The 23218-nt window shown below is 39.4% G+C and overlaps 1 protein-coding gene across 6 annotated transcripts in view; it reads left to right on the forward strand.

The window, feature by feature from the left end:
* grik5 (glutamate ionotropic receptor kainate type subunit 5) overlaps nt 1-23218 on the forward strand; it is a 135114-nt gene that overhangs the window by 67926 nt on the left and 43970 nt on the right. For 5 of the 6 annotated variants that reach the window (XM_023330918.1, XM_023330916.1, XM_014468664.2 and 2 more), the window contains exons 4-7: nt 10661-10822; nt 15124-15288; nt 19440-19537; nt 19826-19991. In XM_023330918.1, coding sequence (XP_023186686.1) covers nt 10711-10822; nt 15124-15288; nt 19440-19537; nt 19826-19991 — 541 coding nt within the window. In that variant the 5' untranslated portion in view covers nt 10661-10710. Of the gene's footprint in view, nt 1-10086; nt 10160-10660; nt 10823-15123; nt 15289-19439; nt 19538-19825; nt 19992-23218 lie in introns of those variants that run through there. The other variant, XM_023330917.1, reaches the window with a different exon arrangement.

Consider the following 23218-nt stretch of genomic DNA (forward strand, 5'->3'; position numbering starts at 1 on the left):
TTGTAAATGATGTGCAACATTTTCTATTACGCCCTGCTCTTTTTGGAGTAGTGCTAGATATTTCAGAGGTTTTAATATTTTAATTTTTAATATCCCTCTCTTTCGTTTTCTGCTTTGTGCCCTGGAGTTTTTTTTCGGCCGCCCATCTTTAGCTCCCTGTTGTCGAGTTCATTCCTACAATTCAAATTTAAAAGAAAAAATAAATAAATACGCACCTCAGCGCTTTCTCGCGTGCCCAAGCTACCTGTATGGGAGGGAAGGGGCACCTAATCAGTGCTCTTCCTCTGTTATTGATCATTTAATACACAAACAGCTGTTAAGTACATAAAATGCTGACTAGAAAAAAAATTCCCCACATCGTTTTTGCGCCCCCTCTAGTGCAGCGCCCTTTGTGTTGCATACAGTGCATACCCACACTGCGCTTCATAGGTAATTTGAGGACAGTCTACTCTGTTTATTTTCCTATATTTATGGGTAAGTTTATCAAAGAATGACAGTTCAAATAAAGCTATAAAAATCAGTTGCTTTATTTTTGCTTAATGGCATCTGGGTGGGACTACACGCACACATGGTGCAAACAGAACCTCGCATGGATCATTTCAGCTTTAATGATTAAGGCACAGGCCTTCTGTTTTTATTGCTAAGCTAGAAGTGAAGGAGGGAAAGCATTCATTTTATCCACAGCAAGAGGAAATAAAATAAACTTTTATATTGGCATTTTCTACAAGAAATTTTTGAACTGTGTCCTGAGTTTGGACAGCCATTTACACTGAACTATAACACTGTTTAATGTCACCAGAGTAAGTTTCAGATGTCCTTAAATATTAGCATCTTTGGGAAAGTGTTTGAAGACAGGCAAGTAATTATCTCAATAAAAAAGTAAATTAGGTTTTTTCTCAAAATAAAATAGATGCTTAAAAGTAAATTGAGTGAGATTTAAGTATTGGCTTTATTCATAAAGATATTATCCATGAACTTGAATAAAGCTCAATGATTAAAACTTAAATCTGCATATTTTTAATCTTCAGTACCTAATTACATCATTAATATCAGAACCAGGTTTACCGTTCATTTAGTACTTAAATAAGAAAGGGATGTATCTAGAATAGCGTTCATGTGAAACACTCATTCTTACCGACAACCCTCCATTCCTGCTCAGACATGGCTCTCTTTCCAGTGCCGTATGTAATAATGTCACTGCTGCATTTCCAAGGCTTTGTTCAGAACGCAAATTTTCAATCTCCAATCAAGCCGCGAGGCAAACGAGTTCAAGGATGGCCTCCTAATTGTGATTAAACTGCTGTGCTGACGTCAGCCGCAGCTGCAACAAGTGCATCGACAGCCTCAGATGATAAACAACTCTTCTTTTTTAAACAGTTCCCAGGGAAAGGAATAAACCGAGAGGCATGCTCCACCTCCACTCACACACACACACACGCCGACACACACTGCCTGAACAGCGGGTGGTACATATGCATGCAGCAAGGCTGAAATGCAAACTCGCTGCTGGCATGTACAAACAAATCACACGCAGCCGTGCACCGGGACGCGGACTTTGAGAAAACAAGACGGCCTGCTTGCATACCAGCGCACACACACAAACACACCGTTCTTTGCTGCTTCTTGGAGAGCTCATGCAGATTGTTGGAGCTGGTCTGTATGTTTGAGCCTGACGTACTCAGATGTGACAGTGTCGCAGGAGAACGGTGGTTCCCCGAGCAGCCTGTGACACAGACTGAGGGCCTCTTTGTCAAGGAGAATACTGGGCAGAATTTATCCATGTTCAATGAACAGAGGGGGCGGATGGCGAGGCGGCAGTGGGGGCTGTGGCAGAGAAAGTGGGCTGTCGAGATTGAAGAGAGCGCTGAGAGCGAAGATCCTGAGAGAGAAGAGAGAGGTCAGCGAAGAGACAGGGCTATACAGTGTTCCTGAAGTAAAGTCAGAACTGATAGAGGCTGAAGAAGAGGAGACAAAGCGGAGAGGGAGGAAGGAGGTGAAAGTGAGACTTCAAAGTGTCTGCAGCCCTGCTGAGCGAGGACAAGTCAGAGGAATTGAGAAAACATACAGAGAGCTTCTTGATTAGACTGAAGGGAAGACTAATCAAGAAATTGTTCAGGAAACAAAGTGATGGAAAAAAAGAAAACAGAAACTTGATGCCATTTTCAGCCACCAAGGTGACACCTTTCGATTTGTCTTCGTAGCATTTTCCATTGGAGGAAAATTATATTTGAGTAGCTCAAGCAAGCAAATACTGCTGTTTTGGGCTTGTTTGCTTAATTATGAATCTAAGAATGTTAATTAATCATTTGCAGAAAGCAAAGCTGTCATATTATATTTGCTCTTCACAGTTATTCTTATTCATTCTCATTTGTGCTGTCCCCTTTTCTGCCAAATTAATCACAAGGAAAATATAAATTGAGGGATTAGTATGGAGGTTCTCCGCTGATCGGGCATTACATTATGACCACCTGCCTGGTAGCTTCCCAGTCTCCTTTTTGCTGAAGTTTCGCTGGAGCCTTGAAGTCCAGTGGGACTCCGTGGCTAATGGAGAATAAAATCATAGCTTGTTAGGAAAAAGAAAAAGAATAATTGTCTCAAATCTTAAAATTATGCTTTTAGTCATCACTAAACAGAGTTTTTAAAATTTCTTTGACAGAATTTATATAAGATATTGCTGAAGCTCTTCAGCAATATATTTTCGGATGATTTAATAGAGATGTTGATGATAATGTTCCCTCTTATTATTCGGTTTTGCTCAGTGGTCTGTAACCTGTGGATCTTCAGCCTCTCAGAGGGAAACTCTCTGCTTTGAAAATATTATGGTTTATAATAATACATAATAACCACTTTATTAAGTGGGTGGTACATTAGAGATTATTAAAATATATCTCTTCAATTGCTTATATTATCCGAAATAAGAAATGTTAATATAAAGATTTTAAAAAAAACTTTTGTTAAACTGTGTCTTTTTCTTTTATCCGGGTTTTTATTTTCTTAATATAAAAAGCAAATATTGAAACAGGTTTGTTTAACTGTGTTTGTATTAAATATAATCTGTACGTTTTCCTGCTCCCTTCCTGGTAGTTGCACTTTATTCAGTATTTTCTTTATTTGAAGGATATCTGGTGGATCCAGATAATTTTCTGGCACTTTTTAAATCAGTGTTTTAATATTGTTTTATTTAAACATTTTATATTTTATTTATTTATTGTCCTTTTCTTTGCATTGAGATAATTTTAAATCGTTGTGTTTATCTGAAGTGAAAGCATTGTTAGCAAATCCTCTAATTAAAATCTAAGAGAATGAACACTGTGTGATGCCCACACTATCTTTATTATTAAACATGGTGGAGGCAGCATCATGCTGGTGGGATGATTTTCTTCAGCTGGACAGGAATGCTGGTCAGAGTTGATGGGAAGATGGCGATACTGGAAATGACGGCGATACTGGAAATGACTTCCCTAAAGGCTTCGAGCTGATTTGCACTCAGTGAGCGATAGATCTGATGTCTATACTAAAGTTACATGTAGACTTTGTTTAAACTGGGGAAAGTAATATGTTTATTCATAGTGATGATTTCAACTAATATATTAGAGCCGACAAATATAAACTGGTTAAAAAAATGAACATTTAGACTTAATATTTAAAATGTCTGCAAAATAGTCTGCAAAAATGTGAGAAAATATAAACCAAAACTCAAAGACTGCTTCATTTGACTTAGTATTGTGATATAATTTTATTCTTTCCATTTTTAAAGCTGTGAAACATCAATGTATAGTATATACTCTGTATTTTATCTGTTTGTCGGAAAAAGAAACTGGGAATAATGGAAAAAAATATGCATAAATATGTAAATGAGAACATACATTTTAAGTCGTTAGGCCATCTGGCTCGACCGGTTGTATCCTGACACCAAGACATGTCCGCGGTATCTTCAGAGTTAAAGTTCAGTTTTGTTGCCATGTGATAAAAGTCAGTTATGCAGCAAGAATTGAAATTATCCAGACAGATTTACAGAGAGGACACACCTGCTGGTAAAATGTTGTAGAGACAGATAAAGAAAAAAGGTTAATTTTGATAAGAAAGATGACAGTAAATAAAATAACAAAAAAAAAAACCTCAATAATGTGAAGACAAAGCCAGATATCATAAATTGTATGTAGATATACAGTAGTAATCTTGCCAGATCCTTAGCTAGAAAGCCATGAGTCAAACATTTCTTTGTGGGACCCATTCTTGACTAAAACCAGTCTACAGTTAGAAGACTCATAAACTTCTGAGATCAATTCTGGAGAGCAATAAAACTTTCAATATTAAACCAAATGTCTTTCAATTTTGACCTAGTTGTCTATAAACCATTTGTACAACAAAAAATGCTTCCAGAGATGTAAAAAAATGTTGACAGATTTTTGCACCTCATCTCATAAAATCCTGAGTACATGCATTGGGGAAAGTATGAATATTTCGGAAAGGCGCTTTATGAAGCGCTTTAAAATAAAATAGCTCTTTCTCAAACATTTTCTGGTAAAGTGAGAAATGTCAAGAGCAGAAATGAAAAATTTGGGTACCTGCTTACAGGTTCCCATATTTCTCAAAAATGCAAGGCTTCACCATAAAGTCTGGACTTTCTAAGATGCCTGTATCAACCTGAACAGCTGAAGAATAAAACAGAACATGCAGATAAGGTAGAAAATACAGAAAAAAATGATAGAAGTGCAAAGAAACAAGAGGGTTGAAGCAGGATAGTAAGTCAGAGATGATGAGAAAAGAGAATAAAGGAACCCAAATGACTGCAGACTCAAAATGCTGAGTCAAAATGAACGAAAATATGTGCGGCTCTTGATATTAGAAGCAGACACAAAGCAGCAAAAGCTTAATCCTCTCAAGTAGCCAAATGTCGGAAGTCAAAGGAGGGGGAGAGTTGAATCTTTCCACTGCATGAGCACAAACATACTTACACACTCGGGCCAACCTCCCAGCTCATCAATACTGTCTGGGGAAGGTTGCTGTATTTTAGCAAATGCTCCAAAATGACTTAACGAGACTCATTCAGGGACGGCGGCCCCGCTTTCTGCTGCAGTGCCTCTGTACTCAGCAGGCTGGTTAATTGTGAGAATGAGCAAAATAACGCTTCTGTTCCCCTGATGGTCGCTCCATACAGTCTCCTGAAATCCAAAGCCACTGAAGCTGTTCCACTTACAAATTCAATTATAGAAATGATTCATCCTTCCTTTATGATAACTGTTAGATTTCTTTGTTTCATACAATAAGGCAGGAGGGGCAGAAAACAAAAAGATTTTTTTTTCCTTATATAGCCTGAAGCTTCTTTTCTCCATCTGAGTTTTATTTTCTGCTCCTCCCCTGCTCATCCCACTTCCTCTGCCTCCGTCTCTCTTCATCCTCTCTCTGTCTTCCCTGGGGGTCAGTGGGGAGATCGCATTCCTTCCTTTTCCTGCCTCCAATGTAACCCTCCCAACATCATGAACCAGCCACCCACCCCTTCCTCTCCACATGCTCCCCTTTATGTAATTAAGATTTCAGATTTTACGGCTTTCTTTTTCATAATAGACACAACAGACTCTACAAGCAAGCTGCCAATTCTCGAGTGCGCGCACACACACACGCACACAGGCAAATAAGTAAACACACAAATATGCTTCAAGATGAATGCACACACCAAACAGCTGAATCTACAGTGCCTGAATGTCCCTTTTCATACACTGTCCTCACTGTTCTGTTCTGCACACACACACGTGCAGGCACCCACACACAGTCGGGCACATCAGAATATTTATGTGTTAAGCTTCTCTGTGTGTCTTGGTGGTGCCAGTGCATAGGGTGACATGCAGCAGGGTGCAGAATGAAAGAAAACGAGGGAGGCTAGGAACCAGTTTTTTCTTCTTCTGTGCAGCTCAGACAAGTGTGGTCAGGCCTCTTGCTGCTCCAGTTCCCCGCAGACTGACACCCGACAGCGACAGGGACTCAGCCATGTACCGCCGCCACAACAGAGCTTGTATGCCAGCCAGATACACAGTCCTAGCAAATTGAACACGGCAATAGTGTCTCACCATTTGTGCTCGACTTCGTTTCGACTCTATCTGGCTCTCTCAATTCCCCCACCTCATTCTGAGACTTCTCAGCTCCTTATTTTCTTTCGCTCATCTGCAGTGATGGAAGAAGTGCTCAGAATTGCTTAGAATTTCATGGCCAGATCTATCAAAGGGGTATCCATAGGAACCTGGTAAAACTTTCCTAAGACAATAATCAATTCTAAGACTAGCTTTGCTTTGGATTTTCTTTTTTTTTTCGCATGTGGACATTTTTTATGTAGCTTTTCCAGTTTTGTTAAGTAATTAAAAACAGTGAACCTGGCTCTCCGGCCCCAGCTGTGACCGCTCGGCCTCAGATTGATGAGGAAAAAAGCTTAATCCTGGTTAATCCACACCAAATTGCTAATAAAAGCAGGAACACCCGGTGACCTCAGAAAATTGTGATAATAACTGTAATAACAACAGTAATATGCTGGTGGAGTTGCAACCACCACAATGCTAGCCACAACATTAATGCCACCTGTCTAATGCTGTGGTAGCCTCTCTCACTTCACTTCGACAGCAGCGTACTTTTCAACTTTTGATAGAGTTACAGTTGCAGAACATTTAAGTCTTTGGCGTTGCATGAATTTACATTGTTAAAGAGAACTCTGAAGGGCTAAATTTATGGAGATGTTGAAAGCAGGGTTTGGCTATAAAACAATATCTCAAGCTTTTAAGGTCTAAAGCAGCACTTTTCAATCCATCATCTTTAAATGGTAAGATCACAGCACAGCTATTTATTTACTTTGAAAAGGAGACAGCTCAGAAGTAATCTGTTGACAGGATAACTACAAGTCGCACACATGTGGAAGAACATTCTCTGTTCACAGGAGACCAATGTTAAATCTTGTGGCACACATTTTGGAGAACTGTACATCACAAAAACATCCACCTTGAAACACAGTGGTGATGGCTGCATAGTTCAGGATAATTTTCTTTAGAAGAGACATGAAAGTTTGTTAGGACAAAATACTAGACAAACCTTGAAGAAAACATGTTGGAAACTCCAAAAGATGTCAGACTCTGTGAAAACACACAAAACACACAGGCAGGGTTACAATGCAGCAGCGTTGATCAAATCATATTCATGTGTTGGAACAAACCAGTCAAAGTCTGGACCCAAGTCTAAGTCTGTGCTGGGCTTGGGTTTGTTGCTGTTCTCTGTCTAATGGATGGGCTTGAGCTATTTACAAAGAAAATAGGGAAAAATATTATCCTGATGTTCAGAGCTGGTAGAGACAAGCCCCAAAAGACTTATTGCTATTTTTTGTTTTATTTTTTAGCAAAAGTTGGTTTGGAAAATATTGGCCCAGGGAGGCTGAATAAAAGTGCAGATATTTATTTGTGGTTCTAGGCGTATGTGTACTTTCTCAAGTTAATGTCAGAGTAAAATTCCCATGAATGTCGAGGCATAAGACCTCTCTGCAGAAAAATGTTCAGACGTTGCTACTTCCACTGGCTTGCCTTCTTCCTATGTTGTACTGCGCTCCCAATTTTTTTCCCATGTAAACACGAGTGCAGCCTTCCACATGATGTAAAACAAAACATGACTCATAGGATCAGATCACCTCCTTCTGTTGTTCCCTGATGCAATGGGTTTTGTTTTTGCTCTTAAACCTTCGGTTCTTGAGCGTCATAGATTTCAAACATGTTTCTCTGTTTTATTTGCAAAAGAAGGTAAATCGATTTGTGCTTCAAAGAGCAGAGATGAGGTAGAATCTGACTTCTAGTAGCTTGAAATGCAAATAATGTTCGCAACGACGCAGACAGGAGCTAACTGCTGTTTTAATTAGTTGAAACTAACACAGGAAAATATAAAAAATAAATAAATAAGATGTGGGATTTTGCAGCTGAATTAAATGTATAATTTTTTTTTAATTGTGGTGAAAATGCTGTTTATTGACATGTAATTAAAAGCACTGAACTGAAGTGAAAGTGCTTTAAATTTTCTCCTCTCTCAGTCCCTGGGTAAATGTACTTTTTTTTTTTTTTACCACTGCTGTCTCTTTGTGGCTCTGCGTCTCTTTCTGCAGACACTTTCCAATCTCTTCTCTCTATATTCAATTTTGTTCTTTTATTCCCTCATCGGCGCAACCCCATTCCCTCTGCTTCGTTTTTTCCCCCCCTACCAACTTCTTTCACAGCTTTCCATCTCCTTCTACCTTCCACCCGTTGTCTTTCTCTCCTGGGAGTAAAGATACTCTAATCCTCTCTGTCTAATGCTGTCAATAGCTCTCAATAACAATGAAATAGCACCGATTCCATCCCGTCGCTGATGAAGCCATAGCCTTAGTTTGGATCTTATTCGTCATCATGGCAATATGCCTCCTGGTAATAGCCAATCAGATGGCTCCTGCGAAATGCAGTGCTCCCATGATAGGCTCCCCATTGTTTTGATTGACTGCACCTGAGGGCCCACCACTTCAGCTGGGGCTCGATCAATAACCCATCACACACACACACGCACACGCCCACAGTGGGTAAGCACAGGCTCATGCATGCCCAGCAATAAACACGCAGGTATGAGCACAACAAAGACACACATACACACAGTTTGTTGGGGAGCAAATTGAGAATGAAACCACTGGTATGGGAAGCAAAGAGAATACTTCAGCAAGAATCATTAAAGTGACAGCAGTAATCTTGTGGCGCGGTCTGAATAAGCAGCCGCTGCATAACCATAATAAACAAACATACAAATGAGATGACAGCTTTGCGTATGTGGCGGCGAGATTTTCAATTGCCTTTATTGGCAACTTTACAGTAACATGTTGAGTTAAACGAGAAAGATGTATGGATTACAATAAAAGCGTAAATGACTCCCACTGTGCGCCTGCTACCCTACGTTGTGTCACAGATACAGATGGCTCCACATAAGCCCTGCCTCGGTTCGCTCTGAGCCGTGGAAACCGTAATGAGAGAATGGCCATCTGCACTGGATGGTGTATTCATTATTATTACAAACGTGCTGAAGCGCACATTTTGGTCACCATTTGAGAGACCTGTCAGAGGTGCAGAAGATGGAGTGGAACAATAGATTTCTATGGAGTTTAAACATAAACTGTTCAGCAAGAGTTGGAGATAATGTCAATCTTTAATAGTAAAATAAGCTGCTATTGAAGATGAGATATTTTGAGGTAAAAATAGTTACAAATCTTTTGGGCTATGACACGTGTCAAACTGAAGGCCCAAGGGCCAAATCTGGCCCACCATAGCCATTTATGTGGCCCTCTAGATTCAACATAAATAAAACTTTAAGACAACGTTTCACATTGATGTAATTTGGCACTATTCACATAAAACCAATGCACTGAACACCAAAACATCAAACACTAAGAAAGCTGTCTAAGTTTAATAAGTAGTTGCCACAACCGGCTCTTTAGTGACATTCATGATCTTCATGTGGCCTGAAATGAAAATGACACATCTGGGCTTTGATGTTCATGTCCAGAAACTGATTTTTTTGCAAAACAGCTCAGACTGTGTCAGGTTCTACAAATACTATAAGTGAGCATCATTGTTCAAGGGTTGCACCAGATTCTCAGTGGAATTTACATCTGAGCTTTTGGGTAGACAAACAAAGGTTAGATGGATGACAGATGAAAGATTTTCTAGTGAAAGTAGCCATCAAGCTCAAGGATGGACGGTGGAGGGGTGTTAGCTCTACAAGGTCAGCATGAAGCCACATTTTCTCTGTGTTTGATTTATCTGAGAGTGAAGGTACATCCTCTCGTCACGGTCTGGGTCAGGGTCAGCAGCTGACCGCTGTTTACAACAACACGGGTCAAGTAGAGGTCCTGAACGCAGCTTTTCAAGAGTCTGTCAGCACCGTGTGAAGCTCAGAAACACCCCTCCTTCAATTTCCTCTGTCTTCGTCTGTCTCTTCCTCTCCAACACAACCTTGTCATGTTGTCAGTCAGAGCAAGGATTTGTCATTCCTGGAGACTGTTGCTTAGCACCACTGGAGATCCTCTGAACTCCCTTTGTGCTCATTTTTGCATGTTTGTGTGTCGTTTTGAAGTTGGCGGCTCGAGGTTAGGGTATAGCAGCCATGTTGGTGGATACGGGTGAGTGTTGTGTAGTGTACAGCCATCTATCCTCGAAGCTCTTGTATTTACACTTATTATTCTGTTTCTAGTACTCCCTTATCGTGTAAGTCGATCTGTTTTCGTGTTTGTTTGTGTTGCGTGTGCACAAATGTGTGTGAATACGCAGAACGTGTGTGTGTGTGTGCTTTGTGATGTTTTGTTTGAAAAGCCTCCGGAGATCCTCTGGTAGGCTGAATCCTGTCACGTCTAAACAGCAGACTTTCCACAGGAGACGTGGATACAGTTGTGTTCTGTATTTTATTATTAGACAAGCTGTATGCATGGGAACCAGGCTGCTGGTGCGATATGACAAGAAACATCTTCATAACTGACTTTGAACGTGCATTGTATGGGTTGTGAAAGCACAGGTGCTCCCACTACCTTGGAATATGACAGTGCAAAGTGGAGATAAGCTGTATGATGACAATTTAAAGGAAGAGTGGGACTTTGTGTCGACTAACACGCGCTCCAATTCCACAGGTGTTGGTACAGGCAGCCAGCAGACCGTTCTCCATGAGGAGCAGTAGAAGATGCCGGCTCTGCCAGCACTGCTGCTGTCAATACGCTTCCTCTCCTTCCTGCTAGTCACGATGCCACCACTCTCCCTCAGTCAGGCCCCTCTGCTCTCCTCTGTCCGCATAGGTGAGTAGACGCTACACAGGTCGAAAGGTTTCTGAACGAACTTTACATTTATTTGTTTCATTCATTCACAAATCAGTTGTTTCACCTTGGAGTGGGTGAGCATCTTAAACAAACAGGTCGATATTCTTTAGTGGAAATACCACAATTTCATGGTAAAAACAAAACTAATCAGGATCAAATAGCCTTCATATACAGAAGAAAACCAAAAGTTTTTTCTGCTGCTGCTGAAACAACAAAACATTGGTTATTACAGCTAAAATGTTTTCTTTATAATTTATATATTATGATTTTAAATTTAATACTTAGTCTGGAAAATATATAGAATAACCATTAGCTAAATATCTGAGTTTGCTTTTCTTGCAAGCTGGAAAATGTGTGCTAACATTCTTTCAGACAGCTGCATGGCAGTGCATAGAAAGTTGGGGAAGGGAACTCTTAACTTTAACTCTGGCAGCTTATAAACATGGAAAAGGTGTTCCTGAAAATTTGATTACTTTTAAAACGGTTGCATTTAAAACCAATACCTTACGTTCATATGTGCAAACCTGCCTTTTGCCCAGATTGACCAAATCAACTTGTGTAAAGGTTCTGCAAGGTGACATAAATGTAAAAGTTGGTTGTGTTATAGTTGACCACAGATGCATATTTTAGCTGGTCAAATCCTCTGAATATCAGCTCTTTGATCTGAGTTCAGCTGCAGACAAGTCATTTATGCAAAAAGATTATTCTCAACATAAATGCACCAAGCGTTTCCTGATGACCAAAATTGTCCGATTTTACTCTGGAATCACTCTGCTCAGTGATTGGCCCATTGAAAACTGTAAAAATGTTACCCAAGTTCTGAAGGTTTTAGCTAAAAAAACAACAACAACAATTCCCTTCAATGTGGAAGGTCATACTGAGGGAATAAGACTCTGTTAACTATTTTACATATTAGTGGGGTTTTAAACAGAAGCACAAAAGAAGCTATTTAAAAAGGAAACAACATTTTTCAAGTGTTCATGTCACCTTTTTGTTTAATCTGCTACTTTTAAATAAAGGAAAAGGTTTCCACAAATAACAAGAAGCTATTTTGCTTGATTTTGTTCTTTTACTTTTAATTTTGTGTCATAAATCCAGAAATGTTTCCTGTCCTCAGAAATCTCAGTTAAGCTTGGTTTCTACAGAAAATCTTGATGCTTACAGGTAGTCTGACAGCACAGATTAAGCTAATTGTATTTGTATTGCTAATCTTACATTAGCATTAATATAAGACTAATGCTAATGTAAGCTAATATTAGCCTTGAGCATCTGCTAATATAAGATGCTCAAGGCAGCTGAACATGTCAGTGGTGTTAAAAGTGTCTTTTTGAAACCTGTTTTTCTGCAGAGCGGTGTAACTCTGACTGCTCTCTCACATATCATGTGACCTCATCTCTATTCTAAATAATTATTGACTGATTTGGAAAATGAGGCTCCTTTAAGTTCATTTAGAGTTACAATAATTGATTTATTAATCCAGCTCCAGAGTAGACTGAACCTGTCTTTTCAGACATTAAGCTTTAGACAGTAGTAGCAAATATATATATTTTTTTGCTTTTTAGAAATTCAATGATCCAGAAAGAAACAGCTCTGTAACTTGGAGTAGATAGTAATAAGATTATCTTGTCTTTAACAAAAAAAACAACAGAAAAAGCCATCCAAAATCAGTAATGGCAGGTCAGTGCTTAACAAAATCTATGATCAGACATTAGTCAAAATAATCTCTGATTGGTACATCTCTAGTTATCTCTAGAATGTCTCCGATCTAAACTCCACTTTCCATTCATCTGACAGCAGCTGAATGTGCTCATTTCATGTTTAAATGAACATTCTGGTGTAAGATTTTGCAGTAGAAATCCGACAAGGTCAGACTCATAACTTTGGACTGAAGACAGCACTAATTTGAACTGCAGCTCACACATTAATGGACAGTCATGCACAGTGGAAGTAGGCTAATTTGGCTCTTGAACAGCTGCTTGGAGCAATCTGAAAGATTACATCATTAAATAGAAAAATAGCAGTTTTGTGTTAGTGTTCTGGCTTCATAATTCTCCTATAACAATTAGCACCTAAATGTTTTCCACTGTGTCTGAGCAAATCAAATGAGAGAAACTGTTTCACAATGTCGGAAATGCTTTTCGTCTGATTATTCAGCAGAATTTACATGACTCCTGTTCATTTTGTGTGAAAATTGCAGCATATTTATCAGGCTGATGCAATTTTCTTTGGAAATGTGAAGTGCTTTTATTATAAAAGTGATTCTCAAAAAAGGCTTTCAGACTTTTGAAATGCGTTGGGGATTCTCATCTGCAGCTGCGTTGACAGCGCCTTTAGCTAAAGCCAACTAGCACTGAAAACAACTCGTTTCATTGTTCAGGTAAAATAAAAAACATTGCAATTAGTCTGTTGTGTTACATGCCTGAAGTGTGTGGAACTAATGAGCAAGACTGAGAAAACCAAGGGATTCTTCATGAACAATGATCAAACCACTGGGTAAGCCACACAGAAGGAATAAAAGAAAATGACAAAAATCTGGCGATGACTAAACAAACCTAAGGAGTGTTGTACGCCGACATGCTGCTGCGGTGTGTGCTGTAATCTCTGAACAGCGGAGCCAAAATGAAAATCATGACATTACGCACAGACAACCCACACACCATGCTGCTGGTGTGAAGCTGGCTTTACTGTCTAATCCTGTGTGAATGGCAAATATTGGTCACACGTTTTTGTTTTTTCCCCACGGCCCTGGGGCCTGACTGAATGATGCCCATGCATAAAAAGAAAGTGATCGGTGTTCGAAGGACTTAATGGAGATCAATGAAGCTGTATGAGTTACACAGCTCATGTAGGACAACAGCTGCAGAGACCAGTAACAACGAAGTAAAGGAAACAGAGAATAGTCTGTTCTGATGCTACACACAATCTAGTTTAAATTCACTGCAAAAACAGAAAACAACTAAACATGCAACACATCATAAAATGTTACCAAAAGCACAAAGGAAAGGATCTGAACACTAATAATCAGTTCATAAGAACCGGTGGCAAACTCCAACCTTTCATGAATAAAAATTGCAATAATATGACATGTATTTGTATTCAACCCCCCTCTGTTAATATTTTATAGACCTGCCAACAATAGCTAGAAATCATTTTCAGAATGTTTTGCACGCATTCTTGCCCATAAATCTTTGCAAAACAGCTGAAGCTCAGCGAGACTAGATGGAAAACATATTTAAACATATAATTTCAAGTCTCGCCACATATACTCATTTCGATTTGGGTCTGGACTTTGACTAGGTCATTCTAAAACATGAATATGCTTTGACATAAACCACTGCTGTAAGTTTAAGGAGGTCATCCTGCTGGAAAATGGACATCTTAGTTGTTCAAAGTTTTTGAACAGTTCACAGGTGTTCGTCCAGGATAGGCCAGTAGTTTGCTTGATCCATTCTTCCATTCAAAATACTTTTTTATCAAAATGCTTTATCAAATATTGTTACTTCCTTCTCCATCTCCCTGTCATCTCTGAGCTACAAAATAAAGCGTTTCCCGCAGAAAGATGCTGTCCTCTCATTTCTCACCATATAAATATATAAAAGTTCCATTAGTAATTTTCTGGAACAAATAGCATTTTGAATGCAGGCCAATCATCTAATCAGAGGACATTTTTCCTCATGTTTGCTGCATCTCCACTACATGGCTCGCGGCAAAATACAAACAGAAGTTCTCATGTTTTTCTGAAATCATGCACAGTTTATTTCTGATTATAAATGATGTGATCGTGAAAACTGTTGGCTGCACTAGATTTCAGGGCATCAGAGTAAAGAAGGCTGAATGCAAATATACAACACGTTTCTTTAGAGCTTTATTTGTTCAAACTCAACATTTGTGCTCTACTTTGTTTCAGTCTATGTACCCTGGGACTGTGGAGTAATTTGCTGCAACGACAAAATCTTGAAAGATTAAATGCTTTTCAAGACACTGAATAAAGGTGGCTCAAGTGTCCTCAGAAAAGACTATTGGAAGGCAGTAAATGAAGTTGTTTCTTTTTCTTTGGATTTCTTTTCATATCCTAAAAGCAGCATAAAAAAAATCCCTCTATTCCTTCAGCGGTTGGAAGTGGGGATCTATTAAGGAGCAACCTTGTTATGCTGTGAAAATATTCTATTTCTTGTTACGATTCATTTGTGTGTTTCTGTTCTGACATTCCCTTTATCATTATACTCCATGTTTCTTCCTCTGGTGTCCCTGACTCTATGTTTCTCTCTCTAATTCTCTAGCTGCCATTCTGGATGACCAGTCTGTGTGTGGGCGCGGGGAGCGGCTGGCGCTGGCCCTGGCCAGGGAGAACATCAACAGCGTGATAGAGGGTTCAGTGCAAGCCCGAGTGGAGGTGGACATATACGAGCTGCAAAGAGACTCCCAGTATGACACCACCGACACCAGTGAGTAGAAACGTTTCCCTTCAAAAATGACTTCTAGATCAACTTTCATCCTCAGACTTATAACAGAATGATAAAATCCAGAGGAAAACATTCGAGTCTTTAGAGCATAGTGCCTCATTAGCACAAAGAAAATGACCGGTGCGGATACCAGTGTGTTATATAAGTCATATTTATATTTAATAATGCCAGTGACTTGCAGACAAAAGAAAAGTATGTTAAATAGCACCATTTCTTTCCAAAAGATTAAACTCTTTAAAAGAATAATTAGAATTTTTTGTGTGTGAAAAGCAACCCTTTTATGTGCAGAAAACACAACCACACAACCACTTTTGTGGGATTTGAAGCCAGAAGGGGCTTTTGCTTATTAGTTTACATGTCACTGGAGACCAGTAATGGGCCACTAAGACTGCCTCATTAAAAACAGGAGACCTGTGCCCTCCAGTAACAGCTGGAAGTGTGTACCATGCAGGCCGTAATAATAAACACATCATCAAACGGTAAAATGGATCAGCAGTAGCATAAAAAAGGGCCGTAACACTTCATGAAAACTCACTGAACAGAATCTTTAGAGTCAGCAAAGGCTGTGGAAATACTGCAGAACTGAACCACCGCCTCTCTGCTCCTTTTCTGATAGGTCATCGACCTCGCTTCAGGCTGCTAGAACAATGTTTAGAAGGGTTGAGCTCATAATGTGCCCTGCTTAGAATATGGCCATGTGCTTCTCTGTGTGTCCTTGACCAACGAGCAGGAAGAAACTCTGAAAGGCTGATTTGCTCACAGCATTTTCTAGTCTCTGGATCAGGGAGCTCATCATCTTACAGCTACAGATGACTGCAACACACATCCACACACACACACATTTACACACACGCACACGCTCGTCTTTCTGCAGATACGCACTTGCATGTCCACAAAGGGAGCCTGTGCACTCACAAGCACTTAGTAGATATTCACATGTACACATTGACACTCACAGTTGCTGATACTGAGGACTAATTGGGATGAGCTGCAATAACAACTGGAGAAAAAAAAGCAGCTTCTTGAATAGCTGAATCAGACAGTTAAGTGACCAGACTCCTCTGTGGGTAATTATCTGGTGTGAACAGCGAAGATTTCATCAGTAAAGATGGACAAACTAAAAGGTGGCCTGATTAGACATGCATTGTTTTGTGTTTAAATTATTTTCAAATTCCTGGTCGCTTCCAAAACATCATCAATTCAGAGGATGAAATATTATGAATCACATAAAATCAATAATTATCAAAGCAGATTTATGTGCAAGTCAAAGTCCAGGCCTTGGTCCAAATGCATGTCTTGTAGTGAGACTCGAAAATTAATGCTGAAATTTCCTCTTTGTCCAATCTGATGAAGCTTGAGCTGTATTGCAAGCAGAAAGGATAACAAACCCCACTTTTTACATATAATGTAGGTTGGATGCTATAATTGCAGAAAAGGTTATTACACAACATTTACTCAGGATGTTGACTGCAAATACACACTACAATTTACATTTTGTTACAGGTAATTATGAAAACCAGGTGCCATTTTGCTTTCTCTTCACTAATATGCCCTCGTTTATGTTGGTTTAAAATCTAAATGAAATGTGTTTTAGTAATGACAGAACTTCAAGGAGTGTAATTATTTTGCAAGTCAGTGCATCTTATCCGTAAAGTTATTGAAAAGTCATGTAGCTTTTTAAGTTATTTCACCAAGCCATGATTTTGATTAAGTCAAAACTCTTTCTCAGTTATAGAAGTAATACCAAAAGTGTTTTAAACCTCTCTGGAACAAATCCCAGCTCTGGTTTTCTAGTCTACTATCTCTGCATCAGTTTGCTTTAGGTGATGTTTAATAATTTAATCTGCTGGTGAAACATACAAACTGAAAAACAAGAAAATCGATCAAAGGGGCATTAAGCTCTTCATCAGTAAATCCCAGTCTTTGCAGCGCATGTTTTCCTCCCTTCTGAGTCAAAGAGCTGCAAGTGAATGACTGCCACCAGCACTTTAGGTTTCATTGTCTTTCAGTAGGTCCTGCCCCCCCAATACCTCATTTTTTCTTGGATTTAGACCGTCATCAAACTCATTTCTGTGAAATACAGACCATCATCATCCGAAATAACCTCCAAACCTCCTTGTAATGTTCCATTCTGTCATAAACCCATGCATTTAGCTTCTGTGTTTCCATAAATCCTCGTTTACACGTTAAAAATAACATCTTTAGATAAATATGGAGCTAATCAATTTGTCTAACAAGGTTACAGTGGTACGGTTACACATAAAACACGCAATAAGCATAAGTATGTAGGAGATACCTATCTGCCTAATGCTGGAATTTTAGTGTTTATATTAGCCTAAATGTTCATGTTGGACATTTGTGGAGAAAAGAAGCAGATTGGAAAAATATTTTCAGGTTATTTGAATCATCTCTGGATCAAATCCTTAATAGTTCATGTGCTCTGTTTTTAACACTAAAATTTTTTTAATTACAAGCTGCTGTATTTTGCGATCTGAGGAGAGTGAAAAATAACTGGAAGGACACCAGCATTGTGAGGTTTCAAACCACTCAAGTTAGGTTGATTTTCAATGTTGAAATGCACAAAGCAAAATAAAAATACACATCCCTCATCTATGAATCACTAGCTGCATCTCTGTTACAAATGTGTGCAAAACTTTCAGCTTTCTGCTAAGGTAAAAAAAACAACAACACCATTTTGCAATTGCTGTGTTTCCATTAAATAAGAAATGTAAGGAAAATCACATGTGAATAAGCTTGTTCATGTGATAAGTCATATAAAAAACCCCATGCTGCTCTGTAATCAGCCACCTTCAGCTCCTCCAGACTAGCGGCGGCCGCAATTAGTAAACACCTGGTGGAGCTGTTTACCTGTTTAACTTTTTATACAAAGTACTTCTCAGTGCAACGCTTCTAGGAATGATTGTAAACGGCTTAATGGAGAAACGTTGTGATGGCGTGATGATGCAGGCGTGTCAGAAAGAGCAGGAGCTTCTTAAAGAAACAGAGGCCAATTTCAAGGCTTCAAACTGTGAACTCAAATTTCTTTTAGGTTATACACCATTTTTATAGTAAATGAAGTTGATTGTACTATAAAGTGACACTATGTGTCTGTAAAATGCATAATACCTTCAATGATTTATTGATTTAACTTCCCTGTGTTCTGGAGATCCTGCTCCCATTGCAGGGACTGGTCCGTGTGGTTGAGCTGCTCGGGTCATGGAAACCGAAGGAAATAAAAACTTTAATTATGTTTACAGTCTCTAACAATCATACCTAACTGTACAGCTAGGAATGAATTCATTTGTAAGTTTCAAAGAACTTATACTGGTTGCTGTGGATGTCTTTTTTTTTTTTTTACATTTTCAGTCTGAAGCAGCAGCTCAGGAATGGCAAGAAAAGAATAAACAGTAACTTTACTCCTAAGTGAAAAGGAAAACAGCCCAGAGGAGCTTGTGGGTTCTTGGTGATGAAAGTTCAGGGCAGCAAATTGCTTGTTTAGTTCATTAAGCACCTTTTATCTGAACTTATATCTTTTTAAACCAGGGTAAAACTTATTGTTTTGTAAATCTTACTCCGTTTGTTACAAAGGGCCACTCAGACAGTTTCTCTTGGTAAATCTGATGAATAGAAATTATGTTTATTTTTAAAGAAGCTTTTAATTTTCCTCCTTTTTTAAAACTATTTTAAGTTCTTTAACGGTATTTTTATTTTAAGTACTTTAACAGTATTTCATTCATGGAGGGAGTTAGTGGATGTATCATTAGACTTTTGACATGTGAGTCTGCTATGGATTTTAATCTGCAACAGTTTCAGTATCTGTAATCTTACAGTAGAGCCCACTTTACAATGTAAATCAGTAACAAGACAAAAAATTATTATAGCAATAAAAATTACTGTCTTCACATTAATGTCCTACAACTGATTGGTTATCCTCTTCTTGCCGTTGGAATATTTCAAATGAAATTAACCAGATTAGACTGAAACATCTTTTGCTGCTTCAGTAGAATAAATGATTAATCCGAAACTGACATGCTCACACTTTTCAACAGACTACAGTTGCTGCAGGATAGTAGATCAGTGCAGCCGTCCTAAAAATCACAGAGCCAAATTTATTCCCTTTTTTCCCTGTTCAGTGTGCCAGATTCTACCCAAAGGCGTCGTCTCTGTGATCGGTCCAGCCTCCAGCCCCGCCTCCGGCTCTACTGTCAGTCACATATGTGGGGAGAAAGAGGTGTGTTACCTGTGCAAATATGTACCAACATAAGTCATTTTTTTGTCCTAGTTGCAAGTATTGGCGTGACTGCATCTTCATGTTCAGTTTCTCTTTTTTTAAATAAATTGTTCTTCCACCAGTTATCTTCCATTTCCTCAAACAGTTTTCTTTTCTTCATACCTTTTTCTTCTTTCTATATATTTTTCCTTACTTTGCATGTTTCTACAGAATAAATCATAAATCACTTTTTTCCCCCTGGCCTTTCTTATGCGTTATCATTCGCTGTCAATATTATTCTTCCTCCAGATCCCTCATGTAAAAATTGGTCCAGAGGAAACGCCCCGTCTGCCTTACCTGCGCTTTGCCTCAGTTACTCTGTACCCCAGCAACGAGGATCTGAGCCTGGCCATAGGCTCCATCTTACGCTCGTTCAGCTACCCGTCTGCCAGCTTGGTCTGTGCCAAGGCTGAATGTGAGTACCACCGCCTCTTGTTCTACTAAATTGTATTATGTGACTTTGACTGCACAGCTGTGTTCATATTTAGGTGGGTGTAAGTGCATTGGTTGAGTCCTTGCAAGCGTGTTTACCTTGTTTACCTTTGTGTGAGCAAAGTGACTCCAGTAGAGTTGGCAGATTCGCTGTTTGGCTGCTTTGCAGCTGGACACTCATTTCCAGAGCTGGACTGAATACTATGATAATATATTCAAGTGAAAGAAGAGTAACTAAGATGGAATATCATCTAAAATATGCTGTGGTGAGATTGTGCATAAAGGATATGAAGTTACACATTTTTCTCCAGTTGCATTGATGATCAATTATAGTTTCATCGGATAAGATCCTTGTTCCTGTGTGCATTTGCAAACTGTAATCCATCTTTCTATGTTGCTTTGAAGGAATGTCAGTAGTTGTGCTGTGAATAATGACGCTCTCTTATTGAACCGAGGTATAAAACCAGACTTTTTTTATGTCTTTTTGGTATTATTGGCATTTAGTCATCAGTAGGGAAGGGAAAGAAGAGGAGGAGATGCAGTAAATGTCCCAGGACCGGGAATTGAACCTGCGTCATGGACTGATACCTGTATGGTGGAAGCAGTGTTTGTTGTTTTGCCTAAAATTCATTCACAGTTGTGCCTCCAGCTAACTCTCATGTTGTGAATTAATTAAAATATCAAGCTTGCAAAGCCGTGATATCATCATCGGATGAATTCTCCTAAATTGGAGAGTAAACGTGTTATATATAAAGATCAGAATTTGAATAAAGCAATAAATGAGTTTCTTAAAAATATTCTCTCATTTAGTAAACAGAAGTAATGTTGATAATCCCACCTGACCTTCTGTGCAACATTTGTTTTTACTCAATAACAGTGGTTTGATTTAAATGCAAATGAATGCAATATTTCAAACACCGTATTATAAAATGCATATTTAGAAAGCTGTGGTTCTCAATTACAGTGATGCCAATAAATCAAATTTATCACTTTACACCTCTGCTCATTTTGGCAGCCCGGTCATAAAAATGTGCCTGTTGTCAGAGTTCAGAAGGCAGCTCATGATGCAGCCTTTCTATTTATTACTCATGCTGAACCTCGGAGGGTTTTAAGGGCAAACCAGTTTGATAAATATTCATGCTTGAAAAGCTTCCCAGTAGTGGAGGAACTTAGCAGACATTTGATTTGACTGGCCGGGCACTCAGAGAGCTTTAGCATCACGGGGGACTCGGAGCTTGGTCACTGCCTGTTTTTATTTTCATTTTGAAAGAGTGCATTATTGATTTATGTTGCAGTCCCCCGCTGAGAGTCACTGGAATAAAAGGGCTTGGATGGAGGCTTTAGTATACAAACAGCTTTGTGACTACGTGACACAATAAAACCATCCGTTCTTGGACGAGGCAAAAATCCGATTCGTCCGCTGACTAATTGCCAGTTTTTTTTTTCTTCCTTCTGAGTGAAAATGAGGTGGGCTTTAGTTGTTGTGTAGCTGTCAACTCCTCACACCACCGAAGAAGAATTCAAAGTAAAACGACAAACAATAAGACTGAAAGTAGACTGAAAAGATTTTGCCAAACAAAACGCTGTGACATTAAGAAAAATTGATTCTTAATGAAAGCTTGAGAAGCTTTCATTATCTCCTCGGCAGTTAGTGCCCACCGCCCACAGCGGCCTGAAAGTAAGCTGAATACCAACTGGACTTCATTGAATTGAAGGAGCTTTGAAACAGCATCAGACGTCCTTTTCAGTTTTGATCATCAGCTGAGTGGCCAGATAAGAGCTCTGTTTTTCAGCGCTCTCTTCCATCCCTGAAAAATTGCAGGCAAACGATGGCTGGGACACTTACCCATCTGGGTGAACAAAGATCCAGCTCTCTGAAAGAAGAAAAAAAAAAACCTGCCGAGAAAGCGTGGAGTGCGTTTGTGTCGTGCATTTTGCCTCGAAGGTGATCTTTACAAGGTTATCGCACTCACAGACTCTGACCCACTTGGCTGCGCTATCTATCGCGGTGGAGCCGGTTGCCATGGCTGCCGAATAGGTGCTAACTGCCACTCAACAGGCTTGTTCCACACTCTGAACAACCGTGTGGGTGTGTGTGGCATGCTATATGTGTGTTTTTATACCTTTTTTACCCAGTTCCTATTTTACCTTATCTGAACATGTGCATGTTGAGTTCAGGTTTGCTTGTTCTGTATGTTTGCACACGAGGGATTAAACATTGATGCACTTGAATTTAATATGTGTGCAGCTGTACTGTGGTGCTGCACAGGTTCGACATCAGACAATGTTTACCATCGGCCCCCATTCTTTAATTCATCTTGTTTACTCCGGTGTAGAGAAGGCTTTTCAAAGTGAAGCAGACATACTCGCATTGATTCAGTTGAGGTGAGCAAAATGCAAAAACACACTGTTTTTGCACCGAACATCACACGCGCACACAAAAAAGGTAAATTAAGAAAGCACATCCCCATTTTCTTTTCTTTTTTTTCTTACTCCATCTTAATGGTATTCATCTAATGTCTCCTCCCTGAGCGAGATATTCTGCTTAATGTGCGAGAATCACAGATTTTGGGTCATTTCCGATGTATCCTTCTCTCACTATGCATGAGTCAGAAGCTGCTATCTGAGCCTAATTCCATTATGCAGTTTTCATGAGATGGATGAGGGTTAAGGATGGCGACCGAGCACATGAAGGAGACGGTGGCAGCATAAGAGCCAGATGAATCAAGGCCGAGAGAGGTAACTGGAGCAAAGGGCTCAGACGAGAGAGATGGAGAGGTTAGGGCTTATGTGTGTGAGTTGGAAATTGGTGAAATAGGAAGAGCAAGAGAGGAGCGAGAGGAAGCTGTAAAGTGCATTGATTTTTTTTTCTTTCCCCCTCCTTCCTAGAACTAATTAAAGTTTTGGCCTGGTTCAGTGATTACCCCACTGCTTACAGAGGCTTTCTCCACCTACGGGGCTCGGAGTACTACCTTTCCTCTCCTCCTCTCATTGGTCTCTAACTCTCTCTCCTCCCCCTTTTCTTTCCCCCAGATACCTCGCTCACCACTTATTTACATAGCTGGGGGTGCTTTACTATGAAATTACAATCAGGAAGCACCAAAGCAGACTTTCTAGTAATGGCTTACATGATGTCAAGTGAGACTTGACTGCTATTGGTTCTACTTAGTTTGAAGAGGAATTTGCTTGAAGTGGGAAAATTGTCTGAAG

This window comes from Xiphophorus maculatus, chromosome 3 (assembly GCF_002775205.1).
Source record: "Xiphophorus maculatus strain JP 163 A chromosome 3, X_maculatus-5.0-male, whole genome shotgun sequence".
Taxonomy (NCBI): Eukaryota; Metazoa; Chordata; class Actinopteri; order Cyprinodontiformes; family Poeciliidae; genus Xiphophorus; species Xiphophorus maculatus.